The 23,399-nt window shown below is 42.1% G+C and overlaps 1 protein-coding gene across 4 annotated transcripts in view; it reads right to left on the bottom strand.

Moving 5' to 3' along the window:
- grb10b (growth factor receptor-bound protein 10b) overlaps positions 1–23,399 on the bottom strand; it is a 62,137-nt gene that overhangs the window by 7,153 nt on the left and 31,585 nt on the right. For 3 of the 4 annotated variants that reach the window (XM_086156050.1, XM_086156052.1, XM_086156051.1), the window contains exons 6-8: positions 5,997–6,153; positions 1,166–1,281; positions 566–640 (exon numbers count right to left, since the gene is read on the bottom strand). In XM_086156050.1, the coding sequence (XP_086012176.1) occupies positions 566–640; positions 1,166–1,281; positions 5,997–6,153 (348 nt within the window). Of the gene's footprint in view, positions 1–565; positions 641–1,165; positions 1,282–5,996; positions 6,154–8,528; positions 8,601–23,399 lie in introns of all 4 variants that reach the window. The other variant, XM_086156053.1, reaches the window with a different exon arrangement.

Genomic DNA, 23,399 nt, shown 5'->3' with positions numbered 1-23,399 from the left:
AGAGGTTTAAAAGCTCTGTGCGAGGCTTGGATGATGGGGCCGGGTTCCACTTTACACCAACGGGTCCAAACACGGTGCGGGAAAAAGCAATGGCATGTCCTTCTATTATAAAAGAAGGTGTAAAAAAAAAAAAAAAAAAAAAGTTGAACGCTTTTTCACCGTCACCATATTATTCCTTTTGCAAAAAAAAAAAAACCTCTGGTTTTTCATGAGACTGATAAGCGGCGTGACTCACGTGTGAGTTTGCGCTGTGCAAACACACACTTGGTTTGTACAGAAGTGTATGTTCCACTTCTGACTGCCTAATTCCATCCATCGCGCATGCAGTGCGTGCTTTGCGTGTGCCGAGACAGTCATGTGTCAACACGGGATCAACAGTAGTTATTATTGCAGGCTCTGACGAGACACACTGTCTAAGGGTCAGAGGTGAGGTATGTCAGTTTGATTGTGCAGTACGTCGCGGCTGCTGTGGTAAGCTAACCGTGTGTGTGTCGGGAGGAGAACGGGAGACAGACACAGAGAGGAACATGATTTATGTGTGTGTGTGTGTGTGTGTGTGTTGTACCTGCAAGAGCTGAGATGGAGGAATCGTACGATTGGTTTCCTGGCACCACGCGACCATGTGCTCTGGGAAAAATGTCTGGTGGAAGAAACAAGGTGGGGAACGACTTAGAAAGACAGACACGGAATATGAGCCGCGGTGACAATAATTATGGGGCTGGAATTTGTGACAGAAAAATAAACATCACACAAATCTCATTAGTAGAGTCAGATGTCATAATATTTCACAATAATACGAAGATGAAAGGAAGCACTAAATGCTTTTCATTTAATCACTGAAGCAAATAGACGCGATTAACGTTAAAAAAAAAAAAAAAAAACCTTGCCACACACTACACACTTGCAAGTATTTTTCAGTTGATTAATTTCCTGCATTCCAACATCCAGTCTAAGTCCGCCCTTTTCCTCAAACTAATCCGTTTTTTTTTTTTTTTTTTCAAACAATCTGAAAGACACGACTGCAAACACCCACCGCCCCCCCTTAGAAAAAAAAAAAACAATCTAGTGAAGAATACCCGCGTTAGCCGAAGTGCATTTCCTGGACAATTCAACAAGGAGATGTCGGGAGTGTGTGTCGGGGAAATGTTTAAGAGAAAGCCAGTACCAGTGGATTTCTGAAGAATTCATATTTGGCATAGTTTTTCCTGAAGAGGAAGCGGCTATCGCTGTTCATGGAGGCCTGAACCTGAACCACCAGCTCATGGTCTTCTAGGCAGCGCTCTGAGGTGAGAAAGGAAAAGAGCAGCGGTTATTTTTGTGTGTTCTCATGTTATTGGAAATATGCAGAGACTGCAGCAAACCAGAAAGAATCACTTTTAAAGACATATTTATCTATATTTTATATATATTGTCTATTTTGTAGTTTTATATTTGTATTGTCCTGGACTACAGATGGAAATTAGCTATGAGCTACAATCTGGTACCAACATCTCTGCCTCTGTGCGCAGTGTTATTGTACACTTTCCGAATAAACTTCTAAACAAACAAACAAATATATACTGCTCAAAAAAATAAAGGGAACACTTAAAAAACACATTCTAGATCTAAACGAATGAAATATTCTTATGAAATACTTTGCTCTTTACACAGTTGAATGTGCTGACAACAAAATCACACAAAAATGATCGATGGAAATCAATTGTATCAACCCATGGAGGTCTGGATTAGGAATCACACTCAAAATTAAAGTGTAAAAACAAACTCCAGGCTGATCCCACTTTGATGTAATGTCCTTAAAACAAGTCAAAATGAATCTGTGTTGCTTCCTGAGTGGACACTATGATTTCACACAAGTGTGATTGACTTGGAGTTACATTGTGTTGTTCAAGTGTTCCCTTTATTTTTTTGAGCAATAATATATACCGCTCACCATGAATGAGTTCCTGATTTAACGGTGAACTGGATATTTTCTGGTTTAAATGGCTCGTGCTCATCGAATAAGCTTTTAATTGTCACCCTTTTCTTTTTTAATGAAAAACAAACAAAAAAAAAAAAAGGGGGGCTAAAAGTGTGTCGCTCTGCGGATGCGGTCAGAAGGTCCCGGTGATTTATACTCCGTCTGACACCAGACGTGACTCAGTCAATTCCAGCGGCCTTACAAATTCTCCCTTTTTTTAATAGAAGCCATCATTTTCCCGGTAGATTAAATTAAAATTCTGTATCCCAGCTTTGTTGTGCAACAGCAGCGCACGGCGCGTTTTGAAAGAAGACTTTTGAAAGATCCGACTCCGGAGCGCTCGCTATCTCACATCATTATATCATTTCATGTGTCGCCTCTTCGCCGCTCCTTCAGAGTCCCTGTCACGACTCCTCTTTCAAATTTCTGTTTCATCCCGTCGCCTGTCTGATGAGTCACTCGTGTTTGTGACAATGAGTCACCGTGGTAACATTACCTCATCGTCTCCTTCCTTGTTAACCTTTGCAGAGTGACAAGCAGAGGTCACTGTTCATCGAGAAAAAAAAACAAACAAAAAAAAAAAAACGGGGGGAAACGGACGTTTCATGCCGTTCGAGGATGTTTAAACGGGGAGAGAAATTCAAGATTCTAAGTGTTTATTGTCATATCTACAATGTGGAAACGTGTTTTCCTTTACAATGAAATTCTTACTTTGCTGTCCACAGTGCATTTGGATTTGTGTTGACAATTAATATGTAGCGTAAACATTATGTGTTCATATTCATTCATAACTATTGGTTGTGATCACTCTGAAACTGCTTTTCTTATCTACTCTCCTGCTTTTTGTGTGCAAACAAACACCTCAGAGCTCCAAAAGAAATCTCACAAACATCCAGATCTCTGTTTTTTTTTTTTAATACGTTTAAATTATAATCTGCTTGAATGCGTATACTTCACTCTGCGGGACTGTCTCAGAAAATTAGAATATTTTATTAGAATATTATTTTATTTTATTAGAATATTACTTTTTATTTTGTTTTGTACCCAGTAGGGCCGATAATTTTAGAGTAAAAGGGATTTTAAAGAGAAAATACAGGACTGTTTCAGAAAATTAAGAATATATAAATATATAAATAAATATATATATAAAGAATATTGTGATAAGTTCTTTATCTTCTGTAATGCAATTAAAAAACAAAAATTACTTTTTCATGATATTCTTATATTTTGAGATAGGATTTTTGAGTTTTCTTAAGATGTAAGCCGTAATCAGCAATATTAAAATAATTAAAGGCTTGCCATATTTCAGCTGATTTGTAATGAATCCAGAATGTATGACATTTTTGTTTTTGTAATTGCTTTACAGAAGATAAAGAACTTTATCACAATATTCAAATTTTCTGCGACGGTCCTGTAAAATGTAAATACTTTAAAACACACAATGATGAGTATCGCTGCGAGGCAGAGCCGCCATTAGAAATTGATCGAATCTTCCTGCAAGCGTGTCCGTAAACGATGAACGTCACATGAACGTATTTTTGATAATTGCAATATGCACTACTTCTCCAGTTGTCAAAATGACGCACATCCTCGGGAGGGTGCCCAGAGTCCATATGTAAACACGTCTAAGTGTTGTTCGGATAAGCCCTCGCTTGGTTTCAAGACTTTCGACGGAAAGCTCGGAGAGGATTAGACAAAATCTTTGAAACTAATTCGGTGTAAGATAAAATACAATAGAAACAAATGAGAGTAGGTTGGGCTCGGCTTATTGTGAAAAAAAAAATCTTGCAGTTTCAAATCTTTGTCTTTTGAAACTGGAGTATTGGATTAGAGAAATAAATAAATTGTATCCGTACACCTCTAACTTTGATGTACTGATGAAACTAAAGCGCTTGAGGAATAAATAAACCGGGTTGAAAGAACGAGGGGAATGTTGTGAATGGGTGAACCTCCTTTCATAAGATTTTAACCAGATCTATCGAGCGTCGCCGTACAAACCAAAGCCAGATGAGGAGAAGGATTGCAGCTCGGACGGGTTGATTAACACAAAAATAAACACATCTCTGACCTGGCAAAGTCACAGTTTCGGATGTCTCGAACATCCAGCGGGTACGCACAAGAGCGAAAACATCTTTAATTCAAAATTCTGATTGTTATGTCCTCGTGAACCTTTTACCGATTACTATATTGTCTAAGTGTCGACGGGCGCGGATGATGACGCTTCATCACCAGGAACAGAACACTTCGTCCGGACCTGTCGTGAATTCGCTCGCGTTAAGATTTGCTGTCACGAGAGAAAATAGTTTCTCCGGATCAAAACTGATGTCATGCAAAACAACTAACAGATCCGTCTTTGGCGGCGCCTTCGCTGACGGGAACGTAATCATACTGCGATAAATGCTTAAAAAAAAGATTGACGGCCTATATATTGAATGATAATGGATGAACTCATTAAAATACCATCAGAATCCACTGGCAAGAAGATGCCGGTTAGACAGCAGCAGTTTAATGTTTTAACATGTTTCACGGCCTCGCGCCATGTACTATATGCAGCTACACCCCCTTTTCCTCCCACATCTGTTAACTGTATCCACGTGAGCTTAGAGAACAAGCTCAACTTGTCTTCCACAAGCGCTTTATAATCATCCTCTCAGTTTTTTTTCAGTCCGGCCGGCCGCACCGACTTGAAAAATAAGAAACCGGCCCGGAACTACTTCGCGTTCTATTTCTCTCTATCTGCGCCGTCGGAACGGAAAAACTGTTTTTTTTTTTGGGGCCAGCTGAAACCAAAAGTGAAAGAGTGTCGTCATCCCGACCACACCCGCTACGCTTAGACACCCACCTGGAGCAATGTTTCCTTCCAAGTCAATTAAAAAAACGACAGTGTAAAATCTCTCTGACAGACTGGCGGAGGAGAATAATATTGGTCTTTTCTGAGCCATAAGATTTTGTCCATGTTTCCACTGGTAGAAGTGACGCCGTCCAGGGCCGGCTATTTTCGGGGGACTCTTTCTGGAGTATCACCGTTCCTGATTTAAATGGTGTCTGACAGACAGACTTCAATCCTTTCTTTCTCTCTGCTGGAATTTTAATAGAACGGCATCAATGAAAACGGCAAACAGTAGCTCTGACTCTGATACGAGCACAGTTACAGCCCCTCTCTCGCCACAGCCTTCACTTTCACATTTAGTTTCTGTATTTTTGCGATATCGTTTTGTGCGTGTAAGTTATTCTCGGTAAGTGTAAAGGATATTAATTCGTTTTTTTTTTCTCCCCGCTGGCGACCTGTAACAGCAGTCTGAGAAAGACTGTCTCCGCTCAAATCTTCCGCCAGCTGGAATCAGAATTATTTCTATTCGACAGTTCCTTCTTACAGAGTTTTAGAAAGTGGAATTCATCCCAACACACCTGCACTGGCAATGATTTTAGGGCGAAAAAATTAAGCGATCGCTTCATAATTCTTTCTATTCTTCCACCTGAAATTCACCCTCAACAACAGAACATGCTTTATTTTAAAATGTTGCTCTCTAAGTGAAGGTTATTCGCTGGATACGCGAGCGAATCCATCCGTTTGCTCAAACCGTGCGCTAAACGTCCGTCTTGTTTTATTTTCGTAATCTCGCCGCCTCCTGCAGAGCGAGTTTTAACACAGTGACGCACATGATTAGCTCACAAGACACAACAATTTCCTACTATTATTGATTATTGTTATGTTTTACTTGAAACTCTGGCACAACAATTTCCTTTGGGATAAATAAAGTTGTTCTTATTCTTATAACGTCTGCAGGCGCATATGTGCTGCATAGTATGCGCAGGCGCCCGTGCCTGCGTGAGACGATGTACGTATCCACGCCAGCGTGCACACACACACACACACACACGAGAGCGCACTGTGCGCGTCGCTATATGCTACAGCACGTCTGGATATTTTCCGCCGCCGTGGTACGGACGGGGTGCGTGCCGTGCACTGCATGAGCATCCTTATCTTTTATAGATGTGCAAACATGTTTAAAAAAGGCTGCAGGGCTGTGCTACTTACCTAGCCCTAGCAGCGGGTGGTGCTCAACAAGCGCCCAAGTGTTATCGTCCAAACAATGGCTTTTATAAACCAGGAGCTGGCAAAGGTCCCTGGCGGTCATGTCGGCTGGGATCTCGACGACTTTACCCATGCCGTCTTCGCTGAAAATCTTCACAATCTATGGAGACAAAACGGACGAGAGATCAGTTAAATCATACAAAAAGTCTGGGTAAATTAAAAAAAAAAAGAAAAATAACGATCACGATGTGGTTGACATTGGCATGTTTTTGCTTCTGTTAAGTGTGCAGTTAAGAGTCCTGGAGGTTTATGAATGGATTTCAAAAAGTGGTTAAAAAAAGTTTGTCATTATACAGTTTGTTTGTTTGTTTGTTCTTTTAAACTGTTGTTTAAACAGAGTAATTTCCTTGCATCTCCAGGATAGCATTTATCACACAGCGCCCCATAAGCGACACAATACGTGGGGCTGTAATTACGGCACACAATAGAAGAGCGCAGGCGTTCAACGCTATGTGGCAGTTGTGGAGTTACAAATGACAAACGAGGGATTCTTAAAGCAGCTTGTTGTATAATATGTAAGCAAATGAAGAGCAGTTTATCACGGACGGCTGCTGTTGCGAACACGCTGACTTTCAGTAACTTCCCATCCGTACGTCACCCTCGTGAGAAGAGGAAAACACGGCGTTTCCAGCTTTTCGAGAAAATACACGGCATGTCATTTCCGAGTCGAAAATATTAGCATCAAAGTTCCACCGCCTAATGACTTAATGTGCCAAGAATAAGATTATGGGGATATTGAATTTCGGTGCAAATGTAATTTTAGTTGAATAATTTATGATCTTTTCTCCCAACCCATGAATAATCTGTTTTCATTTTGTTTCCAGTATTAACACCGACTAAAACACACAGAAGCCTCGCTGATTTTCAGGTAATACGTGGTTGGAGGACGATACTGTGGAGGAATGATAAACAAAGAGACAGAGAAAATCCAAAACAACATCCATATACATCAAAAACAGTTCAGTTTCCACACGGGATATAAGATTCCTAAACAAATCAAGCCCACGTCTCCTCCACATAAATAGTTTTAAATTAACTCCACAGGTTGACTCACATCCGAAAAACCAAGCAGCTGCATTTACTGGATACGCATCTGATGGTCCACAGAGAAAACTAAAGAAGCCTACTTAACCTGCAGCAGAATCCAGCACTGTAAGCCTACACCAAGAATACACGCTCCCATTCTGCAGTGCATAGCATGACAAAGAAATCCTTGTGTCTTCCTATGCAAAGACGCATCTTGGAGCGCAACACTTTTTGCAGAAATAAGCAAAATCTGGGCGCTTAAGCCATTAAAGAAAAAAAAAAAATGACAGTCATTCAAATCGGTCGATATGTCGGACTGATTTCTTTGCGAAAAAAGACAAAGTGTGATTGTACTTTTTTAGTCACACACGCCTTGTAATTTGTTCATTCGAGTAGGATTTTCAAAAAAAAAAAGCCGCACAAGGAGATAGAAAGAGAAACTGGTCTTACCTCCACGGCCCGCAATAGGCAGCAGTCCGGGGAACACGAAGGCATTTTCAAAGTGAGCCCGGCTCTCCACACACACACACACACACACACACACTTAAAACACACACACACACATGGATGGACCCCCAGCTGTCGTCCTGTCTCTCTCCTGCAGAGCCGATACAAATGCAATCCCCTGCCGGTTGACAGTTGCGGCGGAGCGACCTGTCACACCGCCCGGACCGGAGAGAAGCTCCGCAATCTATCTAGGCCACCGGGTCGGAAGAAGAAAAAAAAAAAAAAATCAAAATAAACAAATAAATAAAAACCTCGTTTGTGTGACACACAGACAGTGTCTGTGCAGCTTTCGAGAGCGATCAGATGGCAGCAGGTACTGCACACACACAAACACACACACACTCACACACTCTCACACACACACACACACACACACACACACACACACGCACACACACAGCTCTAAATGCCGGTTGAGTCTGACAACTATCTTTCTTTTTCTCTCTCTCTTTCCTTCTCTCTCTCTTTCTATCTCCCCCTCACAAAGGGTTACAGCCTCAGCCACAGGCTCAGAGGCGCACTGAATCAAACCACACGCTCACCAGCCAATCACAAGGCTCCGCCGGGCTGATGTAATCATTCCCACACACACACACGCACACACACACACACACACACACTCCTGTATACACACACAGGCGCACAGTCATGCACAGATACCAACTTTTTGTCGAGCCTCCACTCTGTTTCAGTTTCTCGTCAGGACTCTCACACACACATCTGTCTCTTGCCTCCAAAATGTTTAAAACTTTTCTGTTCGGATCCAATGTTTTGGGTGTTTTTTTTTTTTTTCCCTGCGTCTTTACCCCTCTTTTCCTTCTCCCTCCCTTCCTTCCTCCATCTTTCCCTCCCCGTGGCTTAACTTTGAACTCCCCGGTCACATCTCTCTGCCTCTCACAGCAGTAACAAGACTCATTACAGAGCAAATGAAATGAAACAAACCTGGAGCAGCACTTCAGCACTCCAACCTTCTTCTCCTCCCCTGTTGGCAAGCTTAACGCCAACATTCTTTCTCTGTGAAGAACAAAAACCTGTAGACTTTTGCACGCACACCATACAGGCTCGTGCCCCCCCCCGACCCATCTAAGATATTTAATACGGCATCAGACGGACAAAAGCCTTGACACACCCCGTCTGGGAAAGGCGAGAACGGCTTTACGTTGCCCTTGCAGCAACTTCTCCACCCCCAACTTTGTGGGAATGTGTGTTTACGTACGCGTCGGTGAGGCGTATGTCAGCGACAAGGACGAGAAAAGAAGAAGAGGGAAAACGGAGCGGCCGTCCCGGAGATACAACTTAATTATAACAGGAAACTTCGGCGGGGAGGGGAAGGTGGAGTTTTGGACGGGTTGGGGGAGGGGAGAGTGTGTTGCGTGTGAATGATAGCACATGCACTCAGGCACGTATGTGTGTGTGTGTGTGTGTGTGTTCAGTAGGCGGACGAGCGGACGTGAGATATTAAGAGAAAGGAGTGGGACGCAGAGGGCGCTGAGACTGTCTGATGACACACTACAGCAGAATGTGTAGCATGAATGTGTCCTACTGTTAACTACATATCTCGCTTGCACAGCTGTGTCTCCCAACCGCCCCCTTGCTACCCCTTCACACACACACACACACACACACACACACACACACACACACCAGGAAACACCCTCGTCTACGTCACGGTGAGTCCGCCAGAGGGAAAAGCCCAGAAAAAAAAAAGTACACCAGCTACAATTCAGGTTTCTATTCACTGAGCTGTAATCATCAGTTGGTTGATCAGTTATTCATTTAATGAGTCAAACAAGAGAATTTATCCAGGAAAAAGCTCTTAGCCAACATTGCTTGACCCAATCTGACTTACAGGCAACGTTCTGGATGGTTTACCTTTTTGTCCCCCCCCCCAAAAAAAAAGTTGGTTTCAAATTTTCTCTCTTAAATTCAGTAAAAAGTCTAAAACATGTCCGCTTTTTCAGACCGTGTTGCTTCATTTGACAGAAAGAAACGTTCCTTTAAAAGATAATCCTTTTTTTTGTATTTAGAGTAAAATCATGGATTTTTTTCTTTCTTTTTTTTGCTTCCAAAAACAGGTTTGTGTCAGTTGAACTCCAGTATGTACACTTGATAAAGCGCCTTTTTATATTTAATGGATATATACGTATATCTGGAGCACTGAGGTAGAAAATGAGCCACTAATCATATTGTTTGGACTATTTACCTTCCTGTACATCTTAGTGGGGAAGCAGAAACAGACGTACCATAAGAACATACGAAATAGGAGCTTCATTTTAATCACAACTGCTCGTACGAGAGACCTGATAACAAGTAGCCGGTAAATACATTCCCATTTCTGTCTTTAAGTCATATTCCGCTCTTCCTCGATGAACGTGACGCTCGGGTCTAAATGGGGCAAAAAAAGGGCCTAGCAAACTTTTTTTCCCCCCTTTTTCATTCCTGTGATGTAATCTTCAGGTAACACACACACACACACTCGAGCATGCCGGCGTGTCGTGCGATCTACATATACGGTCGTCTACATCTGCCAGAACACATGTCCACACATCCAATCCCCTTGTAGACACACACAGAAATGGCTAAACTGAAACCAGACTGAGCAAACAGACAGAGAAAAGGTAAATTGAACTGTATGAGAATGTGCTTTGTGCAAACTGAACTATGTACACAAGCGTGTCTGTGCACGCCCGACAGATCACATGCATCCATCACTGCGTTTTGAGAACCGGCTGCTCTAAAAATAGTTCGACTGGTGTTGCGTACACATTACAAGCAATTACATCAGATAGGAATTTCTGTTTCAGATTGCAATTCTAAAGGGCTATTAGCCACCCAAAGCACAAACCTGCACACACATTAGGATCCATTACTAATGTACTTGAAGATTAAGAAAGGAAAGCAACCGGCGAAAGAAGGGAATGAAATCTATCGTTAACTCTTCTCCTACGAGAGCGGCGTTTCTCAACTTTGAGCGGCAATCACTCCTCTAATTCACACGCAAATTCATGCGTCTACGCAGACGACCGCTCCCATGTCAACGCTTCCTGAAACAAAAACAAAAAATGCTTCGGATTACCGCGACTTTCTTGACCCAGTTGAGCTTGTGCGCAGGCTTGTATGCTTTGTGACCGGCCCCGCTAACCTTAACCATAGCCTCCAAATGAACCGAAACCGAAGCCACAAAGTCCAATTGACTCATGATTCCTTGTCACAGAATGCTGCCGGGCTTGGCAATCTCTTCAACGAAAGGGTTTAATTTATTACCTTCGGGGGCGGTTGACTCAACTTCTAGAGAATATTACGAATAAAAGGTGTCTCGAGTCCCTGAGGAGGCTCCTAAGAGTTTGACGAGAGGCTCGGAGAAGTGAAGGGAAGTAAGTTATTGCATTTGTAATCTGAAGAAAAGCAGCTGGAGAAGCCAAATGTTATATTTCAAGGAGACTGTAGTTTTGGGGAGTTCAACTGTCCTCTTAAAATTGATCACTGCATAAGGACTAACATTCCTCATGTACTTGGCATTATTCAAATCTACGTCAAACAGTGACATAAAAGAACCTTGTTAAGTGTCCCTGGGATTAAACAGCATTCTCATGATCCCAGGGGCATCCAGAAGCTTGGCAAACCCGTCTGAGTGGACAACCACAGTCTCAGACTGGAAAACCCCTGCTCGAACAAATTTAGAAATGCATGTGTCTGTAATTTATGAGGCATAATAGAATAAACTGCAAAATATAGCGCTGGTTTCATCCAGGATATCAAAAAAATACATAAATAAAGGACAGAGAACGGCCTCAATTATGACAGAACATCTGGCAAATTACAAAAAAAAAAAAAAAAAATTGCTTACAGAGTGAATAAACAACATAGACTCAACATTTTGGGCCATCTTTCGGATTCATTTTTCCGTCTAAATAACCAGGTGCGAGATGAGTTTTGTTTTCTGTTAAACAGCGACAAAAAGTTTCGCCAAGCCATAACAGTTTAGTGGTTTTATTGCTGAAATGCTGTTTTGCTGTTCAAACCGGTAGCTATCTCTAACATGCTTCCCGCCCCGTGCACGACGAGCCGTGGCTGACGGGCGGCTCCTTCGGCCCACGGTTCATCCCACCCCGGTGCAGAACCCAACGCATCCTCCGCTCAGACTGTACAACAACACACACCTCTGACCCAGCATGCACACATCCTGCCTATTTTTGCCTTTTTATTTCATTCTTGTCATTGCTATTGTCACTCTATTTATATTGTCGTTCCGTTCTGGTTGTGTATTTTTCACCCTTATTGTTCCGTTATGTTGTCCATTATTATCCCTGATGTTGCTGCTGCTGTTGTTGTTGTTGTTGTTGTTGTTGTTGCCGCAGTCTATTTATTCATGGATGTCATGCTATTATCTGTCTTCTTTCTCTCTATTTAAGAATAAGACTAAGAACAACTTAATTCATCCCGAAGGAAACTATTGTGCCAGAGTTACAAGAAAAAATATAACAATAATAAATAATAGTAGAAAATTGTATTAACAGTAAAAAAGGGAGAATAAGAAATACAAATAAACTATAAAATGTCTTAAGCAACAAGTGAAAACTATAAAGTGTCTTAAGTACCAAGTGAAAAATAAGGAGTGCACAAAAGTATGAAAAATATTGTACATGTAGCTGTTATGAAATATTGCACGGTTATGAACATATATAAGGATAAATGAGTACATTTTACAGTGAGTGGGTGAGGTTTTTTTTTTTTTTTTTTTTTTTAAGGTTTAAGATTTAAGGTTTATGAAGTATGATAGCCTCAGGTAGGAAAGACCTCCTGTGGCGTTCAGTGGAGCTCCTTTGTGGTGTCAGTCTACGGCTGAAAGAGCTCTGACAGGACGTCAGTGTGGCATGCAGGGGGTGATGAACATTTATATTTATATTCATATTTATTATATATATATTTTTTTTATTTGACTTTATAACGGTGACGCTGCTGTGACGAAGGAATTGTATAAAAGTTTATCTTATCTTATGCTCCATACGGTAACCCACTAGATACGAACACAGGCCAGGTGAACACGGAGCTGTAGCTGCTCTAGCGTTGTCTTTGCATGAAAAACCAAACAAAAACAAAGAGGAGAAGCGGCTGGTTTGGCTCATACAGCACACCCTTGCTCCATATTCCCATTAACAAGTGCCCTCTATAAAGACCGTCTAACTGTAATGGTGCTGTGTGTGGTCTGGGCCGCCCCTGGAAACTGACGTCCGGATGATGAGATGGAGACACAAAAACCTGAATGGGGTTCGGACAATCGGCCGTCCCCATTGAGCGTCCGTAGGAGTGGGAGGCACTCGCCAAGAAAACTCTGCTGACTCATGAGGAAGGGATAGCGAACTGTCCGTTGTCATCCAATTACTGCGTCAAATTAAGAACCAAGACATAGAGGCCTATCTGGGCGCAATGAAGCAAAAGAAGGCAAAGAGGGATTTAGCGATCAGCGGAGAGAAAGAGGAAAAAAGGGAGGAAGCAACAGGGGGGATGGCAAATAAGGGAGATGTATAGAAAGGGAAATATGGGAGGAAAAGACTCACACACACTGCACATTGACAATAAAGTCATGTACAGTGGCTGGTTGCCATCTCGGCTACAGTGCAGCCATGCATCAGATGACTACTGTATATTGGGTAGTTAGCCCACAGAGCCTGCTCTGTCTGTTAACAATGGAATCTTAACACCCACTCAGGCACACAAAGTTGAAGGCTCAACGATTCTGGAGCCGAGCCGGGTCAGATTTAATTAGCAATGCTGGTCGGATAGTACAAATCCAGGCCAGACACTTGGACAATCCATAAATGATTTATGACATACGTATCTTTGACCGCGGGCAAATGTTGGGTTTGTGATGGCCGAAGAATAGTAGAATGACGGTGAAAGAAATGTTGATCGGCTCATGTTTGCACATAAGACGAGTTCCCCGACGGAGCAACGATCCATTTGGAGACGGAGACCAACTTCTCTGGGCTTCCAAAACTTTCTTAGTCATAGACTAATCAATGATGCTTTAGAAAAGGTTTCTAATTTGCCGTTAATGAACCCTTACAATATTCTTATATCTATATAACCATTCCAGACTCCGTTTTTTTTTTTTATTTCAATCAAATCAAAAGATTCGCCGGATGACGCCGGCGACTTAAAGAAGTGGCAGCGAAGCGGAGGGATGAAGGTTAGACAATCAAATCTGTGCTTCTTATCGGAATCTGTATCATCATATGCCGTCTTGATTACGCAGAGACATAAATGTACTGTTGAGAAGAAGGTAAAATAACTTAGCCCATCTTAAATGCATCTTACTGGAGACCGCGACTGTTTTACCACAATGATGAGGATGATAACGAACCATCTCATTTCTATTTACTTGGGCAACCTGCTGAGAAACACCCTGCGTGAAGCCAAATATTTTACCAACAAGAGTGAACGTGTGAGGAGATACTTCATTGTGCGTTGGGGAGATTTGCCAGAAAACCCTGGGTAGCAAATGTCCTCTCAGACCACTGCTGATTTGGACCCATTTTCCAATTACAGTGGGAGGGCATAAACGGGGGCCGAGGACTCGGGATTGGGCAAACACAAAGGATGACAACGTAGGCGTGATTTTAGTAATCTACTGGAAATGAAAATGGTTCGTTGTTTGCGCAGCGGACATCGGTTGTGTAACACTTTGACCTCACGTGTGAAGCTTTTTCGGCCGATGCAAGTGACTCACTGTCAGTTAAAAGATTTTAAACAGCACAAATGCACGCACGAGTCCTAGTGCACGTTCTCTAAATCTTGTTTGTGTTTCTCCGAATCACTTTTATGACAGACATTTACCAATTGACCTTGTTCCATGATGTGAAGACTCCGAAAACCCGCCGTGGCTACGACCGGTACTTTTCTACTTTCTTTTTTATAAACACAAGTTATTTATCATAGCGATACACCAGCTGCAGTTCTTTGGCTAATGCAAAATTTCCAATTTGGAGCTGCCTATTCAAATCCTGGCTCATTGCATTTTTTTTTATTCTGCATGAACGGCAGCCTGCTTGACAACATAAACAAACCTGGTTTTAATTTTTCTGGTTCTCTAAAATCCTCTGAACTTCACTAAAACAAATCTCAAAACAAAGTGCGACAAGTGGAAATAAAAAAAAAACCCAAAACATTTAAGTACGGCCGAAAGGAATATCACTGTCTGAAATAGTTAACATACAGGTGCAAAAAGCACAACTAACCTATTTCCTATCAGCGTTTGCACATGTAAAAAGAATCGGCTGTAAATTAATCGCCGGCCAGTTTCTTTTTTGAATAAAACCGAGCCATCGGCTGGCATATCTGTAGCTCCATCCTGATTTACTCACAGAACTGGCGCTTCACATCACATAATGTACTTTATTTCAAATGATACCAAAGTGGACAATGTCCACTGTGTGATTTGTGTGTTTTATTCAGTAAAAATTCAATGAAAGTTAAAAAGCTCTTTTTTTTTTTTTTCTATTACCGTCCCTATTTCTTTGCCCGTTTTCCTTCCTTTGCACAGCAGTATCTTCAGAAATCTGAGCTGTCCTACTTTCCCTAAGACACAGAGCAGGCGTGAGAGAGAGAGAGCGAGAAAGAGAGAGAGAAAAAGAAAGAAAGAGGGAGAAAGAGAGAGAGTGCAGGATCCAGAGAGAGGACAGAAAGAGACACAGCAGAGGGGAGGCACGTTGAGATGAAGTCTCCATGACCTACATGAATCCAGCAGCTCAGCTTTGGCCAGATGAAATGCCTATAGGCTGCAACACATTGGATTTCTCTTTTTTGTGATACGCGTGCAGACATAGAATCTAAATATATTCATACATATATATATATATATATATAAACAGTTTTTTACGATGTTACAGATGAGCAGAGGGTGCCGATACAGGGAGGGAAATTTGGTGCCGTTTTCAAAAATAGGAGAGTCAGTTTGCACAATGCAGATAAAAGCTCAGAGGACACTCTGATGATCTAAAACTAAGTAGGAGAGCCGAGACCGAACCCTATCAGGGACTCCCATTAGCAGGAGGAGTAATTAGATCTTACTCGATTTGCGGCGTGCGAGTCGCGGCTTCTAATCTTACACCGACCGCTTTTGGGACGAAGAGTGAAGGATCGGCCATTAAAAGAACGTCGTCTCTCAACGCCTCGGTGATCCGGTCAAATTCGGCATGAAAAGCAATGGATAAAATGAATTTCTCTACTTAATATCGCTGAATTATAGATGGCATATTTTGTGATACTCGTTATTGTAATGAAAAATGAAATGACAGACACCCAGGGACGGAAAGGAGCTACCAAGCTTGTGTGAAAGAATTCACACCACGTAAGAGTGGGCTGTTGCTCGTCCTGATGCAATTGGGAAAAAAAAAGAAAGTTTTAACTTGATCCTACAGCAAACGCTCCTGATAATTAACCAACACATGCAGTCAGTTGGTCGTCTAAAAAAGGAAAATGAACACCAAAACACCAAAAGAAAAGTTTTTCAGGCTCATTGTCTACAGGACTGTCTTACAAAATTATAATATTGTGATAAAGTTCTTTATCTTCTGTAATGCAATTACAAAAACAAAAAAGTCATACCCTCTGGATTCATTACAAATCAACTGAAATATTGTTGATTATGGCTTACATCTTAAGCAAACTCAAAAATCCTATCTCAAAATACTAGAATATCATGAAAAAGTCATTTTGTTTTTTAATTGCGTTACAGAAGATAAAGAACTTTCTCACAATATTCTAATTTTCTGAGACAGTCCTGTATATCCTGCACTCAGGGCTGTGGTGGCTCCGCTTTTGACCCAAGACAGACTATCAGGGCTTTGAGGCAGATCACGGTTTCCATATATTTTGGCTTCTTACTGCGTGAACAAACTAACATGCCCCCCCCCCCCCTCACCTCATTGGCAGTCAGCAATTCAAGTAGAGCAGGATTTCACCTATTTTCTCCCCCCAACAGCTACATGACATGTAACGCAAGGCTCCTGGTCGTCAAAGAAGCCATCACATTTATCTGCTCCTCTTGCTGTGTTGCTCGCCATCAAACTAATATTGTCTACCACCTTATAGCTTTCACGCTAAATGGTAAAGCTCTGAATATGCAACAATAAAGTTCCTTATATACGGCGTGCAATCTTGCCATGATCTTATCAAATCGTCCCTCACGATGGTAACTAGTGTTTTTGCAGTGACATTGCATGATTCAGTGCAGCTACAGTTTATTTTAGACTTCATGTGTGCACAGCTCACTGCAGCTTTTTCATTAGCTCAGGGCTATCATGTGGTATTCACACATGCAGTCTTCTGCTCCAGAGTAGGCGGAGGATGTTCGCTGCAGATGGCTTGGTGTTTGCAGTGACGATGACCTATTTTTTAAATTTTATTTATTTATTTATTTTTTTACAATGACTGAGTGAATTAATGTAACATGTTATTGAATGGTTTTAAACCAGTGCAGTGTTTCTTGGTCAATTTGGGATAGTTCTACAAATCCCGGGTCACCGAGTAAACTACCTCTAAGATAATTGATGTGATAAATTTGTGTGATAATATCTAACTCATAGAGCAATAACTTTAAAATGGTACGATTCAAATTTCCTCATAAACACCAAGACCTCTATGACTGAAGTATGGGACGTTGATATTCTACAAGTGGTTTTCTCAGTGCCAATTTTGAAGTCTTATTTATTTAAACTGTGTCATTACGAAGGACTAATCGTAACAGGGCGTAACATTGTGTGTGCACGTATATATCTCTGTGGCAGTGTGGCAGTAGTAGGTCTCGCTAGCAGGTTGAGACATGTTTCCATTTAGCAGCAGGGGATAAATATGGCTCTGACATATGAGATGTTCCAGACTCTACCGCAACCTGTCTGGCTCTCCTCCAGGTAGCATTTGTTCAACTGCGGCCAAACAAATTGCATTTTGGAGTGTGTCTATGTGTGTATTGTAATTTAAAATGAGGCCAACAGGCGGGGATGCGTCAAACATCCACATGCGAATGCACACGCATAAAACACTGAGTGCAGTTTACAAAAAAAAAAAAAAAAAAGAAGAAACAACATAAGTAATCACAGACACGTGATTATACGTGAAATAAACAATACCCTGCGTGCACATACATTAAAATCAAGCGAAACAAAACAAGATAGTTAATATCCACGCATCAAGAGCGTGGCTAAATGTCCATGTGTGTTGCAGGTTTCACTTTAACATTAATTTAAAAAGCAGCTTGGCTGCGGGAGAAGTGAGGCAGCAGATTTCTGGCCCTGTGTCACCTTTGATCCTTGAGCAACGGCTTCGGTGAGACAAAGAAACACACACACACACACACACACACACACACATGCGCACGTACTCAAACACACTCCCGTTTGCTTTTAAAGACAAACCTACATACAGTACATCAGGAAGCGCACACATACACACATAATACTAAAACCCCTTATAAACACCCACAGACCTTCCCACACGATGAGGCCAACAGTTTGGCCATTGACAGCATTCCATTGTACTGTTGCGTTTACTGTGGAAAAATCTGCTGTTTGACCTGGAGAATTTCCAACAATTCCAACAGGAAGACGCCAGCCAGGGAATGCCATGCTTCAGTGCTGTGAGAGTAAGAGTAGAGATGGACTGATGCCCATCGATCATGCCACAGATGTTTCAGCTCCGCCTCCAGTGTTTGCTAAAAAACCTTGGTGCTTTTTCACTCCGAGATACATTTTAAGGTCTACAGACTCAACATTTAACAGATACTAAAAAAAAAAAACAAATTAAATGGCAATCGTGTCACAGGTGTGATTTGTATTGACCCATTTATCACCACTCTGCAGCACACTCGAGCTTTATAGGATGTCTTGAAGCATCTTCTAGCCCATATAAACTTTTCACAAGTCGTCACTGTTCTTTATTCTACTGGAAAAAAACAAGGTTACACAATAAAGGTGTAAAATCCCGCTGACCTGTTTGCCAAGCACTTATTTACCAACAGTATTAGTGACTCGCTGACTACTGAGATGGTATTCTAAGGAACCGGCAACATGCTCAAATAAAACATTCTCGCCGTGATCTGAAACGAACGTCTCCTGGAGGTGTAGCTAAGAAAACCGGTGTGCGAAGATTTTGCCCGCAATTGAATCCAGTGACCATCCAGCTGTCCCACACGTACTCTCAGTTCAAAAAAGTTGTAGAGACAAAAGGATAAAACTAGAATTGCATCAAAAACAAACAGAGGAGGTCGGAAAAGAAGTCAAATTTCTATAATCCAGCTGCATTGATCCGCTCTCAGGCTCACCTAACAACAACAAATCATATGCAGTCACTGAATAATATTGGTTTCGATCGATTAAGGGAGGTGGGATAATCGTCCCACTGGTCTCTAGTTGCACCGCGTGTCAAAGAATAATCAAGTAAAGTAGACGCGATAGTTTACACGTCATCGGCTGCATCCACTTCTAAAAAAGTTCAGCCGGACAAAAAGCAAACAACAGAAAAAGGTGAAATATGTATATAATAGTCTGTTTTTCTGAAAACAGGGATGTTACATCGATACAGGGATATGCTGTATTATTCATAGGAGTGCCAGTGCCAACCCCGCCCCCGCTGCTTGCCTGGCACAATGCTCTATTTCAGGGCTGTTACTTCATAATATGTGAACATACATTTCTCAAGTGACCTACGTTCGGCTCGACAGCCTGTGCAGGATTCCTTCCAGCTTAAAAATCAATCGTCTTTTTCACTGAACTTAATGATACGCGGGAGGGGAGGAGGGGCGGCGAGATGACGGAGGATCACTTATGACAGGCACTGAGATAAAGACAGAAATTTTTAGTTCAAGACACACATAGATAGACAGACCAATAAAAGATAACAAGACACAGAGCGAGGAGGGCGTGGGGACCCGGCTATACCCGCGAGCACAGTGAGCTACGAGACATCCAGTCCGAGTACAGTAAATCCAACAAAATCTGGAAACCCCGTCATCAAATCGGTGTTCCCACACTAGAATAAGTGGGACAGCTACGAGAACACAGTGTCCAAGTTATGCGCAACAGGAATAAATGGCACTACAGAGTCCAGACCGTCCAGCGTGTAAAATAAGAACATCTATCCATTGGTCAGCCACCTTTCACTCAGATTTCTTTTTGCATTTTTTTTTTTAATGTGTTTTGAGTTTTTCTTAATGTTTTCCTTTGGATATGGAAGTTTTATGTTCACATGCTCATAGATACCGTCTTCTCCTTTTAACATCATTAATAGGACATTAAAAGCACGACGGACCGGGGTGAGTTGTCGATTGTTGTCTCCAATTAATGTTATTTCTTGCGAGGTGTGCAACAATACAACAGAGCTGTTGTATTTTAACCACATATCACGGCCTGGTTGCTTAAAATGACGTAGAGGTTTTGTTATGAGCAGTTGCATGTAGGAACACTCTAGTGGGGATAAAAACAGTTCCCAATAAAACTGCTAATAATAATGTTTGTGGGTTATTTTGAATTAACTGGGCTGTGATTTTTGGAAAGATATGAAGCTCTTGAGTTTTTCTAAACTATTTTTGTACTCATAATAGAGGAAGCGGATATGCCCACAGCAGAAATGTCTAAAATTCAGTTGCTCATTCAAATCTGCATAAATGTTTTATTACTTCTATTATTATTGTTATTATTATCATCATCATCATTATTAATATTTTTCATCCACTCATCCATTCATTATCTATTCTGCTTGTTCTACAGTCCTCCTTAAATCACACATCATAAAGAGACATACAACCATTCACTCTCTAATGTTCTCAAAGGAACCTACTAGGTTCATTTGAGACCTTAAGTTTTTTACAGCGGGAGGAAACCGGAGAACCCGGATTTAACCCTAGCTGTCGGAGTCCAACCAGAGACCTTTCTGGCCTTTCTGGCCTTTCTGGAAGCGCCGAGCGCTGTGCCGCCCTATTATAATCATTGTTTTTGTTGCTGTTATCATCATTCTTATGGGCACAAAAAGTGTCACTGACGCTTGTTAAACTGCTTCTGAAAAGCAGCATACAAATAATGCATGCTTTTTAATTTCTCAAGCTGCTAAAGGACAAACCGCAGAAAGGACGGTTAACGGTGGAGAAAGTGAGGAAAGGGAGAAAAGTGAGGTCATCGGATATCGCGGGGCGATGGCAAAAAGTTTGCCCGGTCATATTTGACAGCCCTGCGCAGCTTCCTCGTGGCTTCGGCTCACAGGCCAATGAGAGGTAAGGAGTCGAAGAGGGGCAGAAAAAGTACGAGAGTCTGTCAGAGAACGCCCGAAGGTCGGAAAATTCAGTAAACCAAACAGAAAAATTACTCAACAGCAGGCTGGCAGACCAGGCTACATGTTAAGAGGGCAAAGCGAGGGGTTGGTGGAGACAGGCTTCCAAAGAAAAGTTAAAGGAAAGGCACGAAACAGAGCACATATGGTTAAAATGATGAAGGTCAGGGGTTGTGGAGAGTGGGCTGGAAGCAATAATTTACCTGCTCACCATCCCTCTTGTCAAACACCCGAGAGATCACCCGCTATTCCTCTTCGGCGCTCGGCGGAGATGTACGAGAAAAGCTGCATTACTGCTGTTCCCCACACCTCCAGAGCCGGACCCCAGGGGCACATGTGTGTGATGAGACAGCTCTGCTGGAGTTCTTTTTTTTTTCTTTTTTTTTTTTTTTCTCTCTCTCTCTCTTCCTCTTCTTTCTTTTCTTTTCTTTCTTTTTTTTTTTTTCTTCTTCAATGGAAAGGTGCTGAATTGAATTTCCACAAAAGAACGACCACAATGAGACATACTTTCCACTGCCATCAACAATAGACAGACACTGCCAATCCAGTAAATAGTTTACAGAACTCACAAAGACAAACAAGCAGACTGGAGTGCAAACACACACATGCATCTAAAAGGCAAATCCATTCGCGGGTATGGATGGATGCGCAGCACGCACACACACACACACACACACACACCAGTTGTGTGCGTGGTGCGTGTGCTCGAAACACACACACTTGGATTTCATTTTTCCACAGCTCTTTCTCTGAGAGAAATTGCAATTATGAAAGATTTGTTCCTGGAGAACAAAACCAGTAAAAACTTAGTTTCTACCATAAATATCTATATATACAGTTTACCTTCTGGGAGCAGATGTATCGTAACACTGACGCAAAACTCACGATGGAGGTTTACATCGAATGCAAATCCTTGCTAGGAGTAAGAAACCGCACGTCTTTCACACTCCTCTACGGTTACTTTAACGACAGAAACAACGGGCGCCTTTTATCACGACATTTCTTTTCACATCTCCTCCGCGTGGCCACAAAAGAATGAAACCGAAGAATTGAAACGGAACTAGCTGGAGCACAGTGTGAGCGAGCGCCGGCCCGCTAATCCCCGAGTTGCAGGAGAATATTGAAACACCCTCGCTGTGACAGGAAGCCATGCCCGAAATAGATGTCAAAGGCACACTAACTGGTACCAGACAAGTGTGGAGCGCACACACACACACACACACACACACACACACTTCTCATTGATGTCTCATTGTCTAATTAGGGTGAAATCGCAGGAGTCATTTTCGTCCGAAGATAGTCTACACCTTCTCCTTGTACCTCCTGCGATCCCCCACTCCGTTTCCTGTTCCGCGCAGCTCTCTTAACAGGCCGTCTGGGAATTCATAAAGCAACAACATTCCCGTCCCCGGCAGGTCAGTCAAATTGTTTTCAGAATATTTACCAGACATGCCTGTTTCATTTAAATGAAGCCAGAGTTATGTCACAGCTAGTAATTCAACGCTAAACTCATAACCTCCAGGGGAGACGTACGTATTTGACCTATTCGGTTCACTTGGATTTAACACGTAGCGTTCATCGTTTACGGCGAAGCTAATCGTTCCCGCACGGATGCGCGTGAAACTTTTGCACTCACGATAGCATCGGGGCGGAACGAGACTTCGCGTTTCGACACTCTGTCCGGTCGCGGGCGCTTTATTTATAACGCCGGCAGGTGTTAATCCAAACTTCACAAAATTCTTAGCCACTTACCGGAATCGAGTGATTTACGGGCCGCAAAGTGAAAAAAGCAAAGCCGGTTAGACGTTAGACTCGGGCTCACATTTTGACTTAACTGTACAGCCGGCGCGGCCAAAACAGGCTGGGATCAAAGGGAGCTGAAGTATTTATGAGAAATAGCCCGCCCTCGTATTACTGTAAACTGTTATATTATAACCAGCTTCGGGTGGACCCACGTGAAGTTCAATGACAGCCATGATGGAGCAACTCAGACTTCCAGGAAAAGACGGACCCGTCTCTTAATCTCTGTCGACGCTTGAACACACAAATTAAACCGAGATCGGGCAGGTACACTGCACACACACACACACACACACACACACTTCTTCCTCTATTCATTTTTCACTGTTTGGGAGCACGCAGGCACGCTAACAAAAAAAGAAAAAAAAAAACAGTAGTATCATGTGCAAGCAATCAACATGCCTCTCACGAACAAAATATGGGGCAGATGTAGGCCAGGGAAATTCCTATGTGCTCATGTCCAACACACAGCAGACCGCTAAGTGCAACTGATTGATGATATTCTAATTCTGTTTCTTTCAAAACAAGAGAGTTATTCATGGTTTGGGGCATCAAAACACAAGAAAATCAAAATGTACACAATTGGTTCGCAAATGTCTCCTGTTTTTCACCGTGACAAGTCTCTGACGAGCCGTAAGGAGACGATGTTTTTTTTTTTTACCCGATTCGACCACACAAAATTATAAGGACTCA

The sequence above is a fragment of the Fistularia commersonii genome, chromosome 11 (assembly GCF_037954325.1).
Source record: "Fistularia commersonii isolate RoL2024-O1a breed Wild chromosome 11, RoL_Fcom_v1.0, whole genome shotgun sequence".
Classification (NCBI taxonomy): Eukaryota; Metazoa; Chordata; class Actinopteri; order Syngnathiformes; family Fistulariidae; genus Fistularia; species Fistularia commersonii.
The sequence above is the reverse complement of the archived record's forward strand: the minus strand, read 5'-3'. Positions and strand labels throughout refer to the sequence as shown.